The 20085-nt window shown below is 41.8% G+C and overlaps 1 protein-coding gene across 3 annotated transcripts; it reads left to right on the plus strand.

The window, feature by feature from the left end:
* Positions 1-704: 704 nt before the first annotated feature.
* On the plus strand, positions 705-19869 carry LOC311146166 (alanine aminotransferase 2-like). Of its 3 annotated transcripts, none has more exons than XM_084182657.1 (12): positions 705-839; positions 1286-1477; positions 6947-7036; positions 7271-7379; positions 7595-7728; positions 7966-8209; positions 9991-10070; positions 16327-16463; positions 16720-16894; positions 18119-18274; positions 18620-18732; positions 19003-19869. In XM_084182657.1, exons 2-12 carry the CDS (start codon positions 1340-1342, stop codon positions 19091-19093), a joined length of 1467 nt encoding a protein of 488 aa, XP_084038783.1. In that variant the 5' UTR covers positions 705-839; positions 1286-1339; the 3' UTR covers positions 19094-19869. The 3 variants fall into 3 exon arrangements, with proteins under 3 accessions (XP_084038783.1, XP_084038784.1, XP_084038782.1); XM_084182658.1 differs by having other exon boundaries at positions 1291-1477; XM_084182656.1 differs by lacking the exon at positions 705-839 and having other exon boundaries at positions 847-1477.
* Positions 19870-20085: the final 216 nt, after the last annotated feature.

A 20085-nucleotide genomic window follows, 5' to 3' on the forward strand; every position in this document is an offset into this window, starting at 1 on the left:
AGCGTTGTGCCAGTAACCGAAAGGTCGCTGGTTCTAATCCCCGAGCCAACTAGGTGAAAAATCTGTTGATGTGCCCTTGAGCAAGGCACTTAACCCAAATTGCTCCTGTAAGTCGCTCTGGATAAGAGCGTCTGCTAAATAATGTTAATGTAATATGTCGGGGGCATGGACTCAAGGTGTCAAGCGTTCCACAGGGATGCTGGCCCATGTTGACTCCAAGGCTTTATTTGATATTGAGATAAAAATGGCTGCCTTGGACCTTTAATTTAGGAATGGATATATCCTTTGAATTTAGTATTTGTTATTTACATTTTTACATTTTTAGTCATTTAGCAGACGCTCTTATCCAGAGCGACTTACATGAGCAATTAGAGTTAAGTGCCTTGCTTAAGGGCACATCGACAGATGTTATAATGTTATAATAAAGAACTATAATTTCAGCTATAAATATGGTATAAAGGGGACTGATAAAGCAACATCTATTTCATTCATTCACACTACAAACTTAAGTTGCCTAGAGTGGAGGGCCCTTAAAACGTATCTAGTTGAGCGCCGTGCACATTTCGTGTAAATTCTGTATACTGCTCCAATAGTGAGAGATCTGGGCTCGTGTCCAAATAGGAGGAGGAGTTGCGCTCAATTTCTGCAGAATGGCCAGGTCTGTAGTCTCCTCCCAATAGTCTAGAGCGCGCCGCCGGGTGTGTATTGACCATCGAAAGAGAGGGAGTTGCACAGAAAGGGAGAACGTTTGAAGCTGTTCCAGATCTGCTCGCATAGGCTAATCGCTTGTGTCTGTCGTCTCGGAAACCGGAGACCTGATCCTGACGGACAATTTATCGGTGGGTAATGGGGACGGGAGGGGATGGAGGTTGGATAACACTCACATGGGGGAGTAATGCTACAATGTGTGCTGAGCAGAAAACATACATTTCATGTTGAAAAGAGTGCCCCAGTCTGTGAATAACTGGGTTGTGGAAATTGTAAGGTCCAAAGGTCTGTCAGATTTTTTTTTTTTTTTTTTTTTTGTCAGTTGAGCAACAAACAGTTGTCTGTCTGTGTGCATTCATTGAGCGTGAGGGTGGTCGCAGCGCTTCACAACAAATATATATATTGTGACATGTCTGCTTCGCGCATAGGACAAATGTTGCCATCCAGAAGCTCGCGCGTTATATCCAGAGGAATTTACCGGTTTTTCGGCAGTGAGGCACAATACCCCGCGAGGCACCTCACCTCTGGTGTCCGCTCAATGATGATCCCCTCTCCGCTGTCACCTTTCTCTTCCCAGAGTAGAACACTTTCAGGAGTCAGTGAACCGCAGCGTGGACTTGTCCAAGAGAAAATGACCGATAATGAAGTGTTCTCCCGGAACAAGGTTTTGACCATCGACACCATGAACCCCACGGTGAAGAAGGTCGAGTATGCCGTGCGCGGACCCATTGTGCAGCGCGCCGTGCAGATCGAGAAGGAGCTGAGAGAGGTATGCTTAATAATAACATTTACTTTGTTAAATAATCACTTTTTTTTTCTCCATTTGTTTTTAAATTGTGTAAATCATTTGTTTCTCTCAATCTGAAATCTGTTGCAGTTTGCAAAGTGGGAAAGTACTGACACTGTCCCATGCACTGTCTGTCTCACCTAGACAAATTGCAACAGTCTGACTTTTAAAGAACTTGACAGTTTCCTGTGGCCTCACTGGCTCTGTTTTTCTGGATCTGCAACTGCAGCAGTGACATGCAGCCTAGGCCTATAGGGTGACCAGACGATTTTGGTGGCCTGTCCCCAGCTAAAGATGTCCCCGAAATGTCCCTGATTAGCTCTCAGAAAGAAAAAAGCAACTCTGAAGTAAATTTAGGCTGATATTTCAGTAATCAAATGCTGTATCCAATCAGATTTGTATGTAAAAATAGTCTATCCCTGTACCAAACTTGTTTTCTCTCTGCTACCAAACTTGGGTGATTCTAAAATAAATAGATAGGCTAAGATTATCAATTTCTGTGTTATAATTGACAAAAGTATTTTAACCCCCACCCCCCCTAAAATGTCAAAAATAACTGGTTGTCATGTGCTTGCTCTTCCCTTTGCCCTCTAGCCTAAATGTTCACCAAAATATATTGTTTTTGAGTGCATTTGCTCACACACCCAAATCAAATCAAATTTTATTGGCCACATGCGCCGAATACAACAGGTGTAGACAGTGAAATGTGAAATGCTTACCCTTAACCAACAATGGATTTATTTTTTAATAAAAAAGTCAAATAAAACAACAACAAAAAAGTGTTGAGAAAAAAAGAGCAGAGGTAAAATAAAATAACAGTAGGGAGGCTATATATACAGGGGGGTACCGGTGCAGAGTCAATGTGCGGGGGCACCGGCTAGTTGAGGTAGTTGAAGTAATATGTACATGTGGGTAGAGTTAAAGTGACTATGCATAAATAATTAACAGTAGCAGCAGCGTAAAAAGTGCAAATAGTCCGGGTAGCCATGATTAGCTGTTCAGGAGTCTTATGGCTCGGGGGTAGAAGCTGTTGGGCCGTACGCACTACCCTCTGTAGTGTCTTGCGGTCGGAGGCTGAGCAGTTGCCATACCAGGCGGTGATGCAACCAGTCAGGATGCTCTCAATGGTGCAGCTGTATACTTTTTTGAGGATCTGAGGACCCATGCCAAATCTTTTCAGTCTCCTGAGGGGGAATATACTTTGTCGTGCTCTCTTCATGACTGTCTTGGTGTGTTTGGACCATGATAGTTTGTTGGTCCAGTGTGTCACCGCCTGCCAAATTCTACTACTTTACAGGTTAGTTGAGCCTTCTGTTGGTCTTCTATTGATTTTGAAGGCAAGCAGACTGACCCTCATCGGAAATCCAATGACTGTTAAAACGCCACAGCGCTGATTGCTTATGACACTTGTCTAGTTATTTGTTCAACAATGGTGAGGCAAGATCTTATTTGTTATGCAGTTGAAGATTACGGTCTCCCCAATCTCTCTTTCTGTCACTCTCACTCTCTCACTCATTATCTTCCACGCCCTCTCTCTCTGTGACTCTCTCTCCCTTTCACGGCCGGTTGTGATACAGCCTGGAATCGAACCAGGGGGTCTGTAGTGTGACGCCTCAAGCGCTGAGATGCAGTTCCTTAGACCGCTGCGCCACTCGGGAGCCCCATCTATTGACACTGTCCACACTGTCTCACACTTTGGTTAGACTTAGTCAATGTTATTTCCAGTTGTTTTGTATGTACTTTCCCTCAGTGTAACCCTTACCTGCCCCATCCCCATCCCCTCTCACTTCATTTCAGGGGTTGTCATGGAAACCCAGAGTGCATAGTTTACTGAGTTCAGTTAGGTGTGTAAAGCGGACCCTCCGAGTGGCTCTTTCCAGGAAGGCGAGCAACGTGTGTCTGTGTGTTTGAGAGAGAGGTGAAAGGGTCACTTTTTGGCTGCGGCGGGGGGTGGAGGGACTACGGTGACCTTTACCAGATGGTCCTGGGGCTTTACCCAAATACACTTTGGATTCATGGATTTTCTTTCTTGTTTTTGTTCAGAGTCATCCTCAAACACCCCAGCCAACCTGGGTTAGGGGATGTTGGCCATTCAGAAGTCTGCCTCAGGGGTTTAATAAGAAGTTATTACATCCTTATATCATATTGAGCACCTGGAAATGAAAACAAAGTCTGTTTTGTTATTTACGGGAACCTCCAAATATATGAAGTCTAACCTCCAAATATATGGAGTCTAACACGCAAACCTTGTTAATCTGTGCTGTATCAGGTGAAGACTTCATATATTTGGAGGTTCCCGTTAATCTGTGCTGTATCATCTGTAGGCTATTCCAAGTCTAACTGGGCAAACCAGTCTTGTTTTTGGTTTTTTAAACCTGCTTTTCATACATAGCTGTGATGGGAGTTAGATTTCTTTGTGAAAACAGGGCACAGAGCTGACATTCACTTGCTTGCTTTTGTCTAAAATAGGTAAGGAAGGAACACCCACTTTCACACAAAATACATTCTGTCTTTCTCTGCCCCTCTCTATCCCCTTTTCACAATCTCTATTTTATCCTACTAACATATACACCTATTTTGAGGACTTAGATTAACTGTAATGTTTCAGATGCGGATAAAGTTTAGGAACATTTCCTGAAACCTGACCTAAATTGTCGTCTTTAGTTAATTCCCCTTTTAGCCTAGCAGGAAGAGAAAAAACACTAAGTAGAATGTGAGCAAAACAACTTTAAACCATTAACAGCTCAAGGACCAGGCTAGAGGCCCACGGAGATGCCTGCTATCGCCTCAGTGGTCTCCATGGAGACTGCAGGAGGATTGCTTAGTAGTATGGCACACTGTGACTTTCTTTAATGAATGAAAGACATCACATTACATCTCCTGCCTCTGCTACTACGCTACTTTTGAAGAGTAAACTAGTAACCATAATGATGTAACTTTCTTTGGCCAAACTTTGAATTTGTTTTGCCAGACCAATTAGAATGCTACTTACCAGATAATGCTACTTACCAGCCAGACCAATTAGAATGCTACTTACCAGAGACAGAAAAAGAGGCAAATAAACGTACACATGCAGAAAGAGCAAAGGAAACTAGAGAACTGGGTAATGAGGTAGAGAGAGAGGGCAAAATCAACTGTAGGCTAGTTTCAATCATCTTATAAAGAACATGCAATAGGCAGCACTCTGACAAGAGCCACATGGCCTAATCAGTGAAGGTGTTTCAACAAGGGGTCTGCTATGTTGTCTGTATGTGACAGTATAACACTACTTCCTGGGATAAAATACCTTCTTAGAAACACTTAGAAGACTTTAGGAACTCTTAGGAAGCTTCTTAGGGGATTTTAAGAAAATTCCCAGAAAAAGAGTGGGACAGAATTTTATTTTTTTATTTTTCATGTTTTTAATAAAATGTACTCTAGTCAGCTGGGAACTGACATGTTTTTTCTTCTTTTTTTGCACCATATCTCTTTGCAGTAAAATGTAAACTACTCTACTCTGTAAGTCACTTTGGATAAAAGCGTCTGCTAAATGGCATATTATTACTCTCAGTATGAATGGAATGGGAGGAGGTCCTTTGTGTTCAGTGGGTGTCACTCCCCTGCTGTTTGTGATTGGTCTGGACTGAGAGACACCTCTGTCTTGTGACCAATGGGAGTGTAGGAGGTTTATTTTCTGTTGTGAACTTTGGTGTTCATTGCTGGTCCAGCTGGCCCAGTTAGATTGGATAAATGTATCTGGTGGGTAGAACAACAGCAGGGCTGCTTTGCTTCCCACTGGGTTTGAATGAGTTCCTCTTGTGGCCACTGACCGCTGTACATGTTGTTATAGGGTTTCAAATACCAAACATTTGGACACTCACTGAGGAGTCTGTTCTTGGCCAGTTTAGTTCCGTTGTCCTTAAGGAGATACTTTCAACCTCTTGACATATTGTTCTCAGATATTCTGAGAGAAGTAGCTAAGTAGTGCCATTTTTATTTGTTTATTAGGACAGAGAAAAGGGAACAGACAGCTAGTGTTACTATTGGCCTATAAGGACATAATGTTACCAAATTCCTTGACAACCTCCCCAAATTCTGTATTGTTTTCTATTCTCCATGACCTGGTCTGTTTTGGAGTCTGTTTTTTTACACCTGGTTTACTACTTATCGTCTGTTTCTACAGCTGGAAACCAGCTGATAAAACACTTGACAAGCCTTCCAGGCAGCAGGGGAATGTGTGTTTCTTTTTGCTTTCCAGACAGCATTTTCTCTCCTTTAATATATTAATATACAGTAGTTGGGCTGTAATTTCACAACAACTTCTTGCTTTGTCTCACTCCAGTCTGCTCCCAAACACACAGACGCACATGATGTGTTTGTGTTTGTAGGTAAGTGTGTACAGTTGGAAACCCTAACATTAGAAAAGCTAAAATTGGATTCTGTCACTCGTGTTTTATATTTTTCTTATGTTTTTATTTAATTTAACCATTATTTAACCAGGCAAGTCAATTAAGAACAATGACAGCCTGGCAAAAGGCCTCCTGTGATGTCCTACATTTTAGGACCTAAAAGCAAGGGGAGAGTACAACACATATTAAACCAATGCAGGCTGCCAAGTCATTTCTCCTGGCAAAGACTATACCTGATTTTGTATTTGTGCTTGAGAGTTTAAGTAAAAGCACATGGTAAAGAAGATGATTAAGAGTTGTAAGGGTTGTCTATTTAAAGGTCTAGAATTGTTTTACGATGGTCATCCCAAGGATCATTTAGCTATTTTATTTTGAATTTTAGGGCCCCTGTAGGTATACATTCCCCCCCCCAAAATTTTTTTATTTGATGAAGCATTGAATTTGGCCTACTAGCCCATAGAAACACATTGCATTACATATTCATACATTGAAAAACAGTGCAAAAATAAAGGAAGTATGTTTTGAAGTGTCTGTCCTATATCTGAGCGATATAAGAACGTTCAGAAAATAAAACATGTTTTTACTGTGGAAATGCCACATTCACTTCCATTCATTTTTCGGCCTTGTACCTTCAGACGTGACCTCATATTCCAGGAGGAAGTGACCTCATACTCATGTCTTACTTAGAGGGACACGCTCAGATAAGTAGTTATAAATAGTTAATTATGAGTTTATAAAGAATAAAGTAAAGTATTGGACTGCCTTTATGCCCTGCACACCCCTGTGACCCAAGAATGCATAGGACACACTCTTTTCACGCCACTTCGAAACAAAGAGCATTTTTGCTACCCCTAACCCTTTTCCTAGCCTTAACCTCAGTCTCCTAACCTGCTGTGTAAGTTCCCCTAACCTTCTACGAAAAAGTCATTTCGGTATCGAAGTGGCGTGAAAAGAGTGTTTCCCAAGAACACATTGTATTCATCCATCTCTTTCTTCCTTGCCCGAATTGTTTCATCCTCTCTCTACCTCTCTCATCATTTTGTGTTGTTTCTCTGTCCTGCAGGGAGTGAAGAAGCCCTTCACTGAAGTCATCAAGGCCAACATCGGTGACGCCCACGCCATGGGCCAGCAGCCAATAACCTTCTTCCGCCAGGTCTGCTTTTATTACCTATGTTCCAAACCATTTATCTAAAACAGTTTTATTTTTGATAACAGGGTGTCTTTCATTCTCCTTTGTCGCTTGAAACCATTCTGTCTATGGCAAAATCACATTGTGACATTTTCATGCAGATTCATGCGGCATTTCATGCAGATTTGTGTACATTATCCTGCATCAACTCCTGTCTGTTCCTCACATAGCTCTCCCTGTCCTCTCTTCCTCCTGAAGGTCTTGGCACTCTGCTCCTACCCAGAACTCTTGAATGACAACATATTTCCAGAGGATGCCAAAAACAGAGCACGCCACATTCTGCAGGCTTGTGGAGGGAGTAGTATGGGTATGTTGTTCAAGTACTTGATTGATTGTGTCTTGGAAGGATGTAAGTTAAGATAAAATACATACGGGGATATTTGAGCCAATAAGCCTGTGTCAGCCTGTTAGTGTCTGCATAAGCAATGAATCACCTTTCGCAGTCAAGGGTGGCCAACCCCAGTCCTAGAGAGCCGCAGTGTATTGAGTCTCTCTCTCTCTCTCTCCCTTTCTCTCTCTCAGGTGCGTACAGTGCCAGTCAGGGTTTAGACTGTGTGCGGCAGGACGTAGCTCGCTACATCGAGCGTCGGGACGGGGGAGTGCCCTGTGACCCAGACAACGTCTACCTCACCACCGGCGCCAGCGACGGCATCGTGGTAAGAACTCAAAATCAAATAATTCTATTTTTCAAGTAACCTTCTCACTGCAGATAAAGGGGAGGGCAGGAGGAGAGCGTTGAGGACTATAGACTTGAGATGCACCCATCGGTCTATCATTCTATCACCCATCAACCTTATCACTTATTATTCTTGATTGATTGATTGATTGTTTGAATGGCCTATCATTTGCTCACCCACTCTCTCCCTCCTCCTTCTCTCCCCTCTCTATCCCAGACTATGCTGAAGCTGTTGGTGTGTGGTGAGGGTGCGTTGAGGACAGGGGTGATGATCTCCATCCCTCAGTACCCTCTGTACTCGGCTGCTCTGGCTGAGCTGGGCGCTGTGCAGGTCAACTACTACCTGAACGAGGAGAAGTGCTGGAGCATGGACCTCAGTGAGCTAGAGCGCTCCCTAGCGGAGGCTAGGAAGCACTGCAACCCCAAAGCCATCTGCATCATTAACCCTGGAAACCCCACTGGTAAGTACAGTTGAAGTCAGGAAGTTTACATACACTTAGGTTGGAGTCATTAAAACTTGTTTTTCAACCACTCCACAAATTTCTTGTTAACAAACTATAGTTTGGGCAAGTCGGTTAGGACACCTACTTTGTGCATGACACAAGTCATTTTTCCAACAATTGTTTACAGACAGATTATTTCACTTATAATTCACTGTATCACAATTCCAGTGGGTCAGAAGTTTACATACACTAAGTTGACTGTGCCTTTAAACAGCTTGGAAAATTCCAGAAAATGATGTCATGGCTTTAGAAGCTTCTGATAGGCTAATTGACATAATTTGAGTCAATTGGAGGTGTACCTGTGGATGTATTTCAAGGCCTACCTTCAAACTCAGTGCCTCTTTGCTTGACATCATGGGAAAATCAAAAGAAATCAGCCAATACCTCCGAAAAAAATGGTAGACCTCCACATGTCTGGTTCATCCTTGGAAGCAATTTCCAAATGCCTGAAGGTACCACGTTCATCTGTACAAACAATAGTACGCAAGTATAAACACCATGGGACCACGCAGCCGTCATACCGCTCAGGAAGGAGACGTGTTCTGTCTCCTAGAGATGAACGTATTTTGGTGCAAAAAGTGCAAATCAATCCCAGAACAACAGCAAAGAACCTTGTGAAGATGCTGGAGAAAACATGTACAAAAGTATCTATATCCACAGTAAAATGAGTCCTACATCGACATAACCTGAAAGGCCGCTCAGCAAGGAAGAAGCCACTGCTCCAAAACCGCCATAAAAAAGCCAGACTACGGTTTGCAACTGCACATGGGGACAAAGATCGTACTTTTTGGAGAAATGTCCTCTGGTCTGATTAAACAAAAATAGAACTGTTTGGCCATAATGACCATCCTTATGTTTGGAGGAAAAAGGGGGTTGCTTGCAAGCCGAAGAACACCATCCCAACCGTGAAGCACGGGGGTGGCAGCATCATGCTGTGGGGGTGCTTTGCTGCAGGAGGGACTGGTGCACTTCACAAAATAGATGGCATCATGAGGTAGGAAAATTATGTGGATATATTGAAGCAACATCTCAAGACATCAGTTAGGAAGTTAAAGCTTGGTCGCAAATGGGTCTTCCAAATGGACAATGACCCCAAGCATACTTCCAAAGTTGTGGCAAAATGGCTTAAGGACAATAAAGTAAAGGTATTGGAGTGGCCATCACAAAGCCCTGACCTCAATCCTATAGAAATCCTATAGAAAATGTGTGGACAGAACTGAAAAAGCGTGTGCGAGCTAGGAGGCCTACAGACCTGACTCAGTTACACCAGCTCTGTCAAGAGGAATGGGCCTAAATTCACCCAACTTATTGTGGGAAGCTTGTGGAAAGCTACCCGAAACGTTTGGCCCAAGTTAAACAATTTATAGGCAATGCTACCAAATACTAATTGAGTGTATGTAAACTTCTGACCCACTGGGAATGTGATGAAAGAAATAAAAGCTGAAATAAATCATTCTCTCTACTATTATTCTGACATTTAACATTTTTAAAATAAAGTGGTGATCCTAGCTGACCTAAGACAGGGAATGTTTACTAGATGTCAGGAATTGTGAAACTGAGTTTAAATGTATTTGGCTAAGGTGTATGTAAACTTCCAACTTCAACTGTAGCCCAAGCTTATCACATACAGTCATGTCACTAGATGGCGCCAGAGGAAATAGATCCCACTTAGACATGAACCAACATTTCCAGTTCTGCCCATATGAATCTGAACCTTTCCCTCTCCTCCTCTGTAATAGGTCAGGTCCAGAGTAGACAGTGCATTGAGGATGTGATCCGATTCGCTGCTAAGGAGCGTCTCTTCCTGATGGCAGATGAGGTAAACCAATCAGTCAATGTCAAGAACTGGGGCCTCATTTATAAAGGTTGAGTACCCACAAAATATGCCCCAAAACATGCGTGTGGCAGTTTTCACGTAAAAGTTGGCATTTATAAAAACTAAACTTGATGTAAGAATGTGCTTATCGTCCTGCAAACTTTAGACCATGCATACGCACAGTTTCTAGTGGTTAAAGTATTGCATTGCAAGAATTCAAAAGTAGCCTTGTACAAATGGGGAATATATGATGACTTATTCATAACAAAAAAATCAGTAGCTAAATATAATAACAAGATGCAATCATTTGCTGTTAGTGAGAAGTGCGACAATCAATTTATTTTATCTTTGCATTCTGAAATAATTAGAAATCCATTTCCGATTATTTATTACATTTCCATGATCATTGCAGAATAAATTCTTCACCTTTTCTGACTGTGATGGTTTCATACCCACAAAATAGCCTATAGGTCTACAACAAGTCAGGATAGGCTACCATTTGTCCCATCTCTCATTTAATTGGACCCACTTCACAGTACTAAATAGATAATCTACCAATATTTAAAGTATTTTGCTCTTTGCAATCCGAAGCGCAGTTTAACGGTAGAACAGACTGTTCACATTTTCTCATTTAATTGGGCCTATTAGATAGACTATTATAATGTAAAGTTTTTTTCTCTATGCGTCCGAATGGGAGCACAGTTTATAATATACAGTAGAATTTAACAGGTGAACAGACAGTTGATTTTTTGCATTGAAGTGTGTAGTCTACCATTGTAAGTAGTCCTACTGTAGTTTTCATTTTTTTCTGAGTAGACAATGTTTCAGAATTCGTGGGCAGTGCAGCATATTTAGGTTCGGGAGAAAGTAAATGCCAAACATTATTGAATTCAAACGATCTGTTTACAGGTCCACAACAATTTGCAATTGTTTTTGTGTTTCAGAAATGGTCAGATACAGCAAATATCACTGCAACAAAACAACATTCTGCCAACACCTCAAAAGACATTTAATCAAGTTTGCCTTTGATATTTCCTTTATATTTACTGTCTTGGCCTAATTCCAATACTTCCAATGTATAGCCCTACAGCAAATAAGGGCGTTATTGTCACCATAAAAGGGGAATGATGGGCGTTATTCAGGCGGAGTTATAATGCTTGTTCACGCGCGCACATTTTTACGACAGGTCTGATTTATAACGGGAAACATGCGTTTAAGTTTATAAATCTCAATATTTCTGTGCGTGTGCAGTTTTTTTGTGTAAAATTTAGGCTACGGTTATAAATGAGGCCCCTGGTGTTGCTTTTGTCATCCACCACATACACTTCCTTCTCCTCAGTTTAGGGACAGATCACATTTTACAAGGGGGGAGGGGTGGTCCAAAATAGGAGAGGGTTGTCAAACTTTTCTTTGTTGCTTTGGGGAGGGTTGTGTGTTTTTTTTTATTGGGCACAGGGGAGGATAGTGCGTTTTTCCCTTTACATTGCTCTTTTGCAGGTTTTACTATAGCATTTCTTCCATCTTAGCCAAATTTCCTCATCTGCTTGAATGCGCCTCCTCTATATCAAGGTGTTTCGGTACTTCCCTTATTCACTATGCTTTTCCATGTGCTAACTATTACTATACCACAGGTCAGTATAGTCTACCAGTCTAATGGTCTATCCTGCCCCCTATCCACCATTTATAGTGACAATAGTGGTAGGTGGATCGTTTGTCCAGATCTGCAATAGGCTAACTAGCAATCATACCACACATAAAAACATTCAAAGCTGCATACATTTTTTATATGAATAGACAATAACAAATAGGAATAGCTGATAGGCAGCGGAGGGTCAGGTGCATCATTGCGCATGAAAGAACAGTGAAGACATGAGACACACAACTCAAAAATTGTTTAGGGACAAATCAATGATCCTACCTAGACTAGCCTACAACACCACAATGCAATGAATAATTGCATAATTGGTTTCAAGTGAGTACAACATTCTACACTAGGCTGCAGTGAAAATATCATTTGAATAACGGAGCAAAAGCCCTGTGATTTGAATGTTTCATTAGATTTGGATCAGTTGGGGATCTACTCTCAACAGTTCATAAGGTCTAGAAAGGCACAGTAGCAGGCCAGTCTGGCTGTATTTTTACTTCTGATACTGAATGTGGTGTCTGTTGCAGATCATCATTCTCCCAAGTCGTCCTATAATAATGTGGCCACATATCCTCTTGGCAGGCCCAGTTATTCAGGAAAGCTTAACGCACGCTCTGCCTCCTCTCCAATCCGAGTGGCTATTCCTCACGCACCTAGAACCTAATGCTTCAATATAGCCTAAATATTTATAATGTAACTTTTTTAATGTATTACCTTTTTATATGTGACATAAACACAACCAGTCACAATGTTTTAATCTGATTAGGCTACTTCAAAAGTCTCCTGTAGGCATGCTCACCTTCATCCCAAATATAATTCCAGCATCCTCAAAATGGCTTGACATTAACCAGGTTTCAATCCAACTTTTTTATGTGAGTAAAGTAGCCTACATGTCTGATAAAAAATGTCACCACATCATGGGAAAGCATGCAGTTTATTAGGCTACAGATGAAATAAGTTATGATGAATTACACAGGGTGGTGAAAGTGCATGGTGATGAGGTTGATGCTCCTTTCAATAAATATTGAGGGTCTTATTCTGGTGACATGATGATTGATGCTTGGCTGCCATTTGACAAATAAAAATAATCTTGCACTTTTGTCCATAGTAATCTCATAATGTAGTAGGCACTGTATCGGCAAGCTGTTGGCTAGAACGTACGTGCCAATACCAGAGTGGGCTCATTCGCTATACCAATGCAATTTGTTTTGTGACAAAACCATCAGTAGGCCTAGAGTTGGAAATGCAATGGAAACCCATTCAACTTTTATTTTTTATTCAGTACATGGGAATTTAACCTCAAAAGTTATTTTTATGTGCACTACGTATTTACGCACATACTTTTATCTTCAACAAGTCAATTTGATGGTAATTGGCAGCATTTGCCCCCCCCCCCAAAAAAAAATTAAATAAAATAAATAATAATAATAATTTGTAGCAGGCCAAATTGTCCAAGAGAGGCTGTCTATCATAGCCTACACCCCAAATGTATGCTTCAGCACCATTCTCTCACGCCTTGGCCTGCTGCTGAGGAGAGAGAGCACAACAGAGGAGCCTTGGCCTAGGCTACTGTTGATTGCGAAGATGGAGACCTTTTTCATTGAAGTAAAACAAAAGTTATAGGAAAAAGAGTATGCCTATAGTGAAAAGCCTTCAAGGGGAATTTAATATATTTTAATATGGTAGTGGACTAAGATGAGAAGAATGCAGGGTCCTTTGCAACTCCCTATTCAGGTAGGATGCAATTTTGGAACATACATTTATTTATAATAGTTTGTTTTAACATTATTATTATTATTATTGTAAGCCTATGTATTAATACAATTTTCATTGGCTAAATTAAATTAGATCTGTCTTTTTAATTGTGTGCTCCATATTTAGTTTAAGATAGATTATAAGTAGGTCTGTTGTAAAATAAATAACATTAGCCTAGTTTTGTCATTTGTTGGGTATGGTAGGTACTTGCCTTTGTCGGTAATTGATGCAATATAGCCTGTTCAAAACTTTTGTCAGGGTTTAAAACAGTTAGCAAGTGTTTTGTTTCATTCTGTTTAGACATTTTCTTTGGCCAAATTAAGTTCCAGCTGTAATGCCACAGACAGAACAATGAGACATATATTTCACCGGATGGATAAATGTGAAGCATCCGCTTGGCGTTTCCACTCACTACCAAATATGGTAGTGAGAGGAAGCCCAGTGGCCGGCAGTGGGAGAAGATGGATTGAGATGTATTTTGGCTGACATTTAGCAAACTTTCTCATCAATGAAACATTTGATCTCAATGCCGTTTTCTGTTCCCAAAACTACAATCTGTTACGATCAGAGTGGACTACGTTTTGTAGACTTTACCCTTTGCCAAAGTAAAAAAACAACAACAACTGAAATATCACATTTACATAAGTGTTCAGACCCTTTACTCAGTCCTTTTGGCAAACTCCAAGCGGGCTGTCATGTGCCTTTTACTGAGGAGGGGCTTCCGTCTGGCCACTCTACCATCAAGGCCTGATTGGTGGAGTGCTGCAGAGATGGTTGTCCTTCTGGAAGGTTCTCCCATCTCCACAGAGGAACTCTGGAGATCTGTCAGAGTGACCATTGGGTTCTTGGTCACCTCCCTGACCAAGGCCCTTCTCCCCCGATTGCTCAGTTTGGCCGGGAGGCCAGCTCTACGAAGAGTCTTGGTGGTTCCAAACTTCTTCCATTTAAGAATGATGGAGGCCACTGTGTTCTTGGGGACCTTCAATGCTACAGCATGTTTTTGGTACCGTTCCCCAGATCTGTGCCTCGACACAATCCTGTCACTGAGCTCTACTGACAATTCCTTCGACCTCATGGCTTGGTTTTTGCTCTGACATGCACTGTCAACTGTGGGACCTTATATAGACAGGTGTGTGCCTTTCCAAATAATGTCCAATCAATTGAATTTACCATAGGTGGACTCCAATCAATGGATTCTCTGGTCTGATGAAACCAAGATTGAACTCTTTGGCCTGAATGCCAAGCGTCATACCTGAAGTGGTAGGTCCCGTCTTTCTGTCCAAAGCCACTTACAAAGTGTCACGTCTGGAGGAAACCTGGCACCATCCCTACGGTGAAGCATGGTGGTGGCAGCATCATGCTGTGGGGATATATTTCAGCAGCAGGGACTGGGAGACTAGTCAGGATCGAGAGAAAGATGAACGGAGCAAAGTACAGAGAGATCCTTAATGAAACCTGCTCCAGAGCACTCAGGACCTCAGACTGGGGCGAAGTTTCACCTTCCAACAGGACAACGACCCTAAGCACACAACCAAGACAACGCAGGAATGGCTTCGGGACAAGTCTCTGAATGTCCTTGAGTGGCCCAGCCAGAGCCCGGACTTAAACCCGATCAAACATCTCTGGAGAGACCTGAAAATAGCTGTGCAGCGACACTCCCCATCCAACCTGACAGAGCTTGAGAGGATCTGCAGAGAAGAATGGGAGAAACTCCCCAGGTACAGGTGTGCCAAGCTTGTAGCGTCATACCCAAGAAGACTTGAGGCTGTAATCACTGCCAAAGGTGCTTCCACAAAGGTGGCCATTTTATTAATTGTTCAGCAGTCTTATGGCTTGGGGGTAGAAGCTGTTAAGGAGCCTTTTGGTCCTAGACTTGGCGCTCTGGTACCGCTTGCCGTGCGGTAACAAAGAGAACAGTCTATGACTAGTCTTTGACAATGTTTTGGGCTTTCCTCTGACACTGCCTAGTATATAGGTCCTGGATGGCAGGAAGCTTGGCCCCAGTGAAGTACTGGGCCATACGCACTACCCTCTGTAGCGCCTTACGGTCAGATGCCGAGCAGTTGCCATACCAGGCGGTGATGCAACCGGTCAGGATGCTCTCGATGGTGCAGCTGTATAACTTTTTGAGGATCTGGGGCCCATGCCAAGTCTTTTCACATGACCATCCCTCCCTACAAGGGAGTTTTCTGTTTATCCAGATTGACATAGTCTATTTATTGTCGTGTTGAAAACGCAAACCATGATATTGAAGTGCCCGAAGTCAGTATGTTTTGTTTATTGGTTGTGTAGTGCATTGGCACAGAAACATGTTGGTGGAGAATGTGTTGCATACAGTATATTTCATGTAAATATAAATATGGCATCAAAATGTTGAAAATCTGATTTCCCCCTAGCTGATCATTGTCTGAAACCGGCTCTGATCGTGAAGTAATGAAACAGGCAGGGAGAGTGAGCTCCACTGTGGTGCTCGGCGAACCCTCAACCTTCTGGCCCGTAGCCCTGTGTGGCATTGACTGTGACACAAAAGCAAAGTAGATATCCACGTTTATAAACACAGGGTCGCTACAGTTATTGTTTTTTGTGGTCATAAACATTATTTTGAGTTAATTCTCTGAGGGGGGAGGGGGTTCTATTAATTTTACAGTACAAGGGGTGGTCATGTGAAAACATTGTTTATTTTGGGGGAGGGGGGTGATTTTTTAAAATGACACCTTGAGTTGGACCAGCCTCCCCCCTAGTAAATGTAGATCTGTCCCTTACCAATACCATCCTGATCCTCCTCAGAAACACAATTTCAACTGTGCTTACCTTTACATATACTACTAACATCTCCTTCTGTCTTCTCCTGTCCCTTAGGTGTACCAGGATAATGTGTATGCGGAGGGTTGCCAGTTCCACTCCTTTAAGAAGGTGCTGTTTGAGTTGGGACCACAGTACTCGAACACTGTAGAACTGGCATCTTTCCACTCCACCTCCAAGTGCTACATGGGAGAGTAAGACATTTTCTCCCACTCTTTCATACTCATACCCTGAACCGTTCACAACCAATATACAAACAGGCCAAGAGGACTGAGTTTGAATCTGCATTATTTTTTGTAGAAACCTTGAGCAATATTCAGTAACCTGACTCGACATATCAACCATTATATGACTTAATTTAAACTGTATCACCAATAGATATGGTAATGGTACATTTTGATGTGTTGCCTTATGAACCACTGTAACTGGTCTCCCCCCTTTCTCTCCCAGGTGTGGTTTCCGTGGGGGTTACATGGAGGTGATCAACATGGACCCAGAGGTGAAAGCCCAGCTCACTAAGCTGGTGTCGGTCAGACTGTGTCCCCCCGTCCCTGGTCAGGCTCTCATGGACCTGGTGGTCAACTCCCCACAGCCAGGAGAACCTTCCTACACCACCTTCATGAAGGTAATAATTTGGTAATAAGGTCATTTAGCAGACATTTTTATCCAAAATGACTTACCGGACTGTCAACATTGATAGGGACACATATTTAATATACAGTGGGTTCCGAAATTATTCACACCCTTGATAAAGATGAGCAAAAATGACTGTATAAAATAAATATATCAAATACTGAGCAATATTGTGTGCTCCAAAAAATGGGGGAAATTATATTATTTTATACTAATAAAATAGCTCCGAAAAATAGATTTTGTTTAACAAGTAAAACTTTTTTTCTCAAAAAGGTAGGGGTAAAAATTATTGACACCCCTGTTTTGCGCATATGGACTGCCCTCTTCAATTCAAACCACATAACATAAAAGATCCACCACCATAGTTTACAGTAGGTATGGGGTTCTTTTCTGCTCATACATTCTCATTTAGATGTCAAACCCATCACTGCTGTGCGTGGCCAAAGAGCTCTATTTTCACGTCATTTAACAAATGTAAACGCCTGGAGTTTGCTAAACGGCATTGACTTTTTTTTAGTCATTTAGCAGACGCTATTATCCAGAGCCATTTACACTTGGATTGGAACCGGTGCTTTGGTCACATGACATGAAAATAGAGCTCTTAGGCCACGCACACCATTGGTGGGTTTGGTGTCGAAAACAGAATGCATATGCAGAAAAGAACCCCATACCTACTGTAAAATATGGTGGTCGATCTTTGATGTTATGGGGCTATTTTGCTTCCACTGGTCCTGGGGCCCTTGTTAAGGTCAACGGCATCATAAACTTTACCCAGTACCAAGACATTTTATCCAAAAACCTGTTTGCCTCTGCCAGGAGGCTGAATCTTGGCCGCAAGTGAATCTTCCAGCAAGACAATAACCCCAAGCACACATCAAAATCCACAAATAAATGGTTAATTGGCTACATTTTGTAATGACCATCTCAGTCTCCAGACTTGAAAACCATTGAAAACCTGTGGTTTGAATTGAAGATGGCAGTCCATAAGCTCAGACGAAGGATATCAAGGATCTGGAAGGATTCTGTATGGAGGAATGGTCTAAGATTCCTCCCAATGTGTTCTCAAACTCATAAAACATTTTAGAAAAAGGCTCAGTGCCATTATCCTCGCAAGGTGATACATTGGTAATTAATGAGAGATAATTTTTACCCCTACCATTTTTGATTGCCCATGCGGCAATCAAACACACCCACACACCGTCTTCCCTGTGTCCAGGAGCGAACAGCGACCCTCAGTCTGCTGGCAGAGAAGGCCAAGCTGACAGAGGAGATTCTGAACACTGTACCTGGGATCACCTGTAACCCTGTCCAGGGAGCCATGTACTCATTCCCCAACATCAGCCTGCCTAAGAAAGCCATCAAGGAGGCGAAGGTTAGTCAGCCCCATATTACTGCTGCTCTGCTGTTAGGAACTGAAATAAGTCAAATTCAGGAAATTCATTTCAATTTTATTTGAATAATAATAATAAATTGCATTTGTAGAGTGCTTTTTGTTTACAGACAAATCACAAAGCTCTTTACATTGTGAGCAACCATTAAAAGAAAAAGCTTTTAGAAAAAGGGCTAAAAACATTAAGTGAGACATTTTCTACAACATCCTTTTATTAATCTGGTTGTGAAATACTTACTCTATGGATGTGTGAACCTACTGCAATACCGTAATTCACATATGCTTGTGAAAGTGCTTTAATACTGTAATTTATGCCTCTCTCTCCAGGCTCTGGGCCAGGCACCAGACATGTTCTACTGTATGAAGATGTTGGAGGAGACTGGCATCTGTCTGGTGCCAGGAAGTGGCTTTGGACAGAAAGACGGGACCTACCACTTCAGGTATGGCCAACACAGTTTGCTCAAACATGTTATCACAACCTCTCTCACCGTAAAATGGGCATAGTACGTTATGGTGAAACTGTCCCTTTTTGCTGTACATCCCAAAGTAGAAATGCATGCAACATAAGTAACGTTTGTCATCAATCATTTCCAATGCACTGCTTTCTGTTCAAAGTCAAAGCTGTAGTAGATTACCAAGGTGTGGAGTATATGATTTATTTTACAGCTCTTTAATGATGTTCTCTTTCATTTTCTCCCTCCTTGTTCCAGGATGACCATTCTGCCGCCCACAGACAAGCTGAAGATCTTACTGGCTAAAGTGAAGGAGTTCCACCAGAAATTCACTCAGCAGTACTCTTAACCATCCTCCTTAACTTTCACCAAATCAGAAGAGAATAGGACACAGACCAATATGCACACTGTCTACCAGCCAACATATCAGAATTCATCTGTCACTAAGTGCCTACTCTACTACCACACCTTGGTAATCTACTCTGTCGTCGATCGCCTTGACAATGGACTTTAATTCCTAGGCCTACAAGATTCCAAGAAATGGTGGACTCACATACTGTACATGTGAAAGTGTAGTGGTTGTGAACACCCAGGAGATTTAGTTTTTAGAAATCAGGATTAGAGCTGTAGTTTTTTTAATGTTGGGACATATCAAATTCAGATCTATCTGACATACAATACTTGATCGAATTTATGTTCATTGTCATCTCAGTCATGTGTGTGTCCGTGCTTACATGCATGGGTCCTTGTGTGTGATGATCACACAAGTCAAGGCCAGTATGATGGTACAGTACATTTTCACATTTTAGTCATTTAGCAGACACTCTTATCTAGAGCGACTTACAGTAGTGAGTGCATACATTTTCATACTGGTCCCCCTTGGGAATCAAACCCACAACCCTGGCGTTGCAAGCGCCATGCTCTACCAACTGAGCTACGCGGGACTAGTAGCAGTGTATGAAATGGAAAATGCTACTAGATTATTTCCAGACTCTGTAGAAATTGTTTTGTCAGAATTGTAGAAAGGTAATGTATAGGATGGGATTATGTAAGAGAAGCTTTCACATAATGATTTTAATTGAAATATGATTTTATTGTATTTGCTAAATAAATAGAACATCTCTATTATTGTTTTTTTCTCATTTTTTGCATGTTGTTTTGTGTGGAACTTTCCACCACAGTGCTAGAATTCCACAAGAGGGCAAACTTGTCACACGCCATACATCTACTACAAAAAATGTCCTTGACTTTCAATTGAATAGCATACCTTTACATTCGTTAGAGCAAATTAATGGAAAAACCTGGACAAAGAGAAGACAGCAGTGAGAAGACAACACTAGC

This window comes from Coregonus lavaretus, assembly GCF_964263955.1.
Source record: "Coregonus lavaretus genome assembly, chromosome: 19".
In the NCBI taxonomy this organism is placed as follows: domain Eukaryota; kingdom Metazoa; phylum Chordata; class Actinopteri; order Salmoniformes; family Salmonidae; genus Coregonus; species Coregonus lavaretus.

Bases quoted from the DNA above. Each gene is read 5' to 3' on its own strand.
- LOC311146166 (XM_084182656.1), top strand. From the start codon at position 1,118: ATGTCTGCTTCGCGCATAGGACAAATGTTGCCATCCAGAAGCTCGCGC. The intron at 7,729-7,965 runs GTAAGAACTCAA...TCTCTATCCCAG, and splicing joins GCGCCAGCGACGGCATCGTG to ACTATGCTGAAGCTGTTGGT. The intron at 10,071-16,326 runs GTAAACCAATCA...CCTGTCCCTTAG, and splicing joins TCTTCCTGATGGCAGATGAG to GTGTACCAGGATAATGTGTA.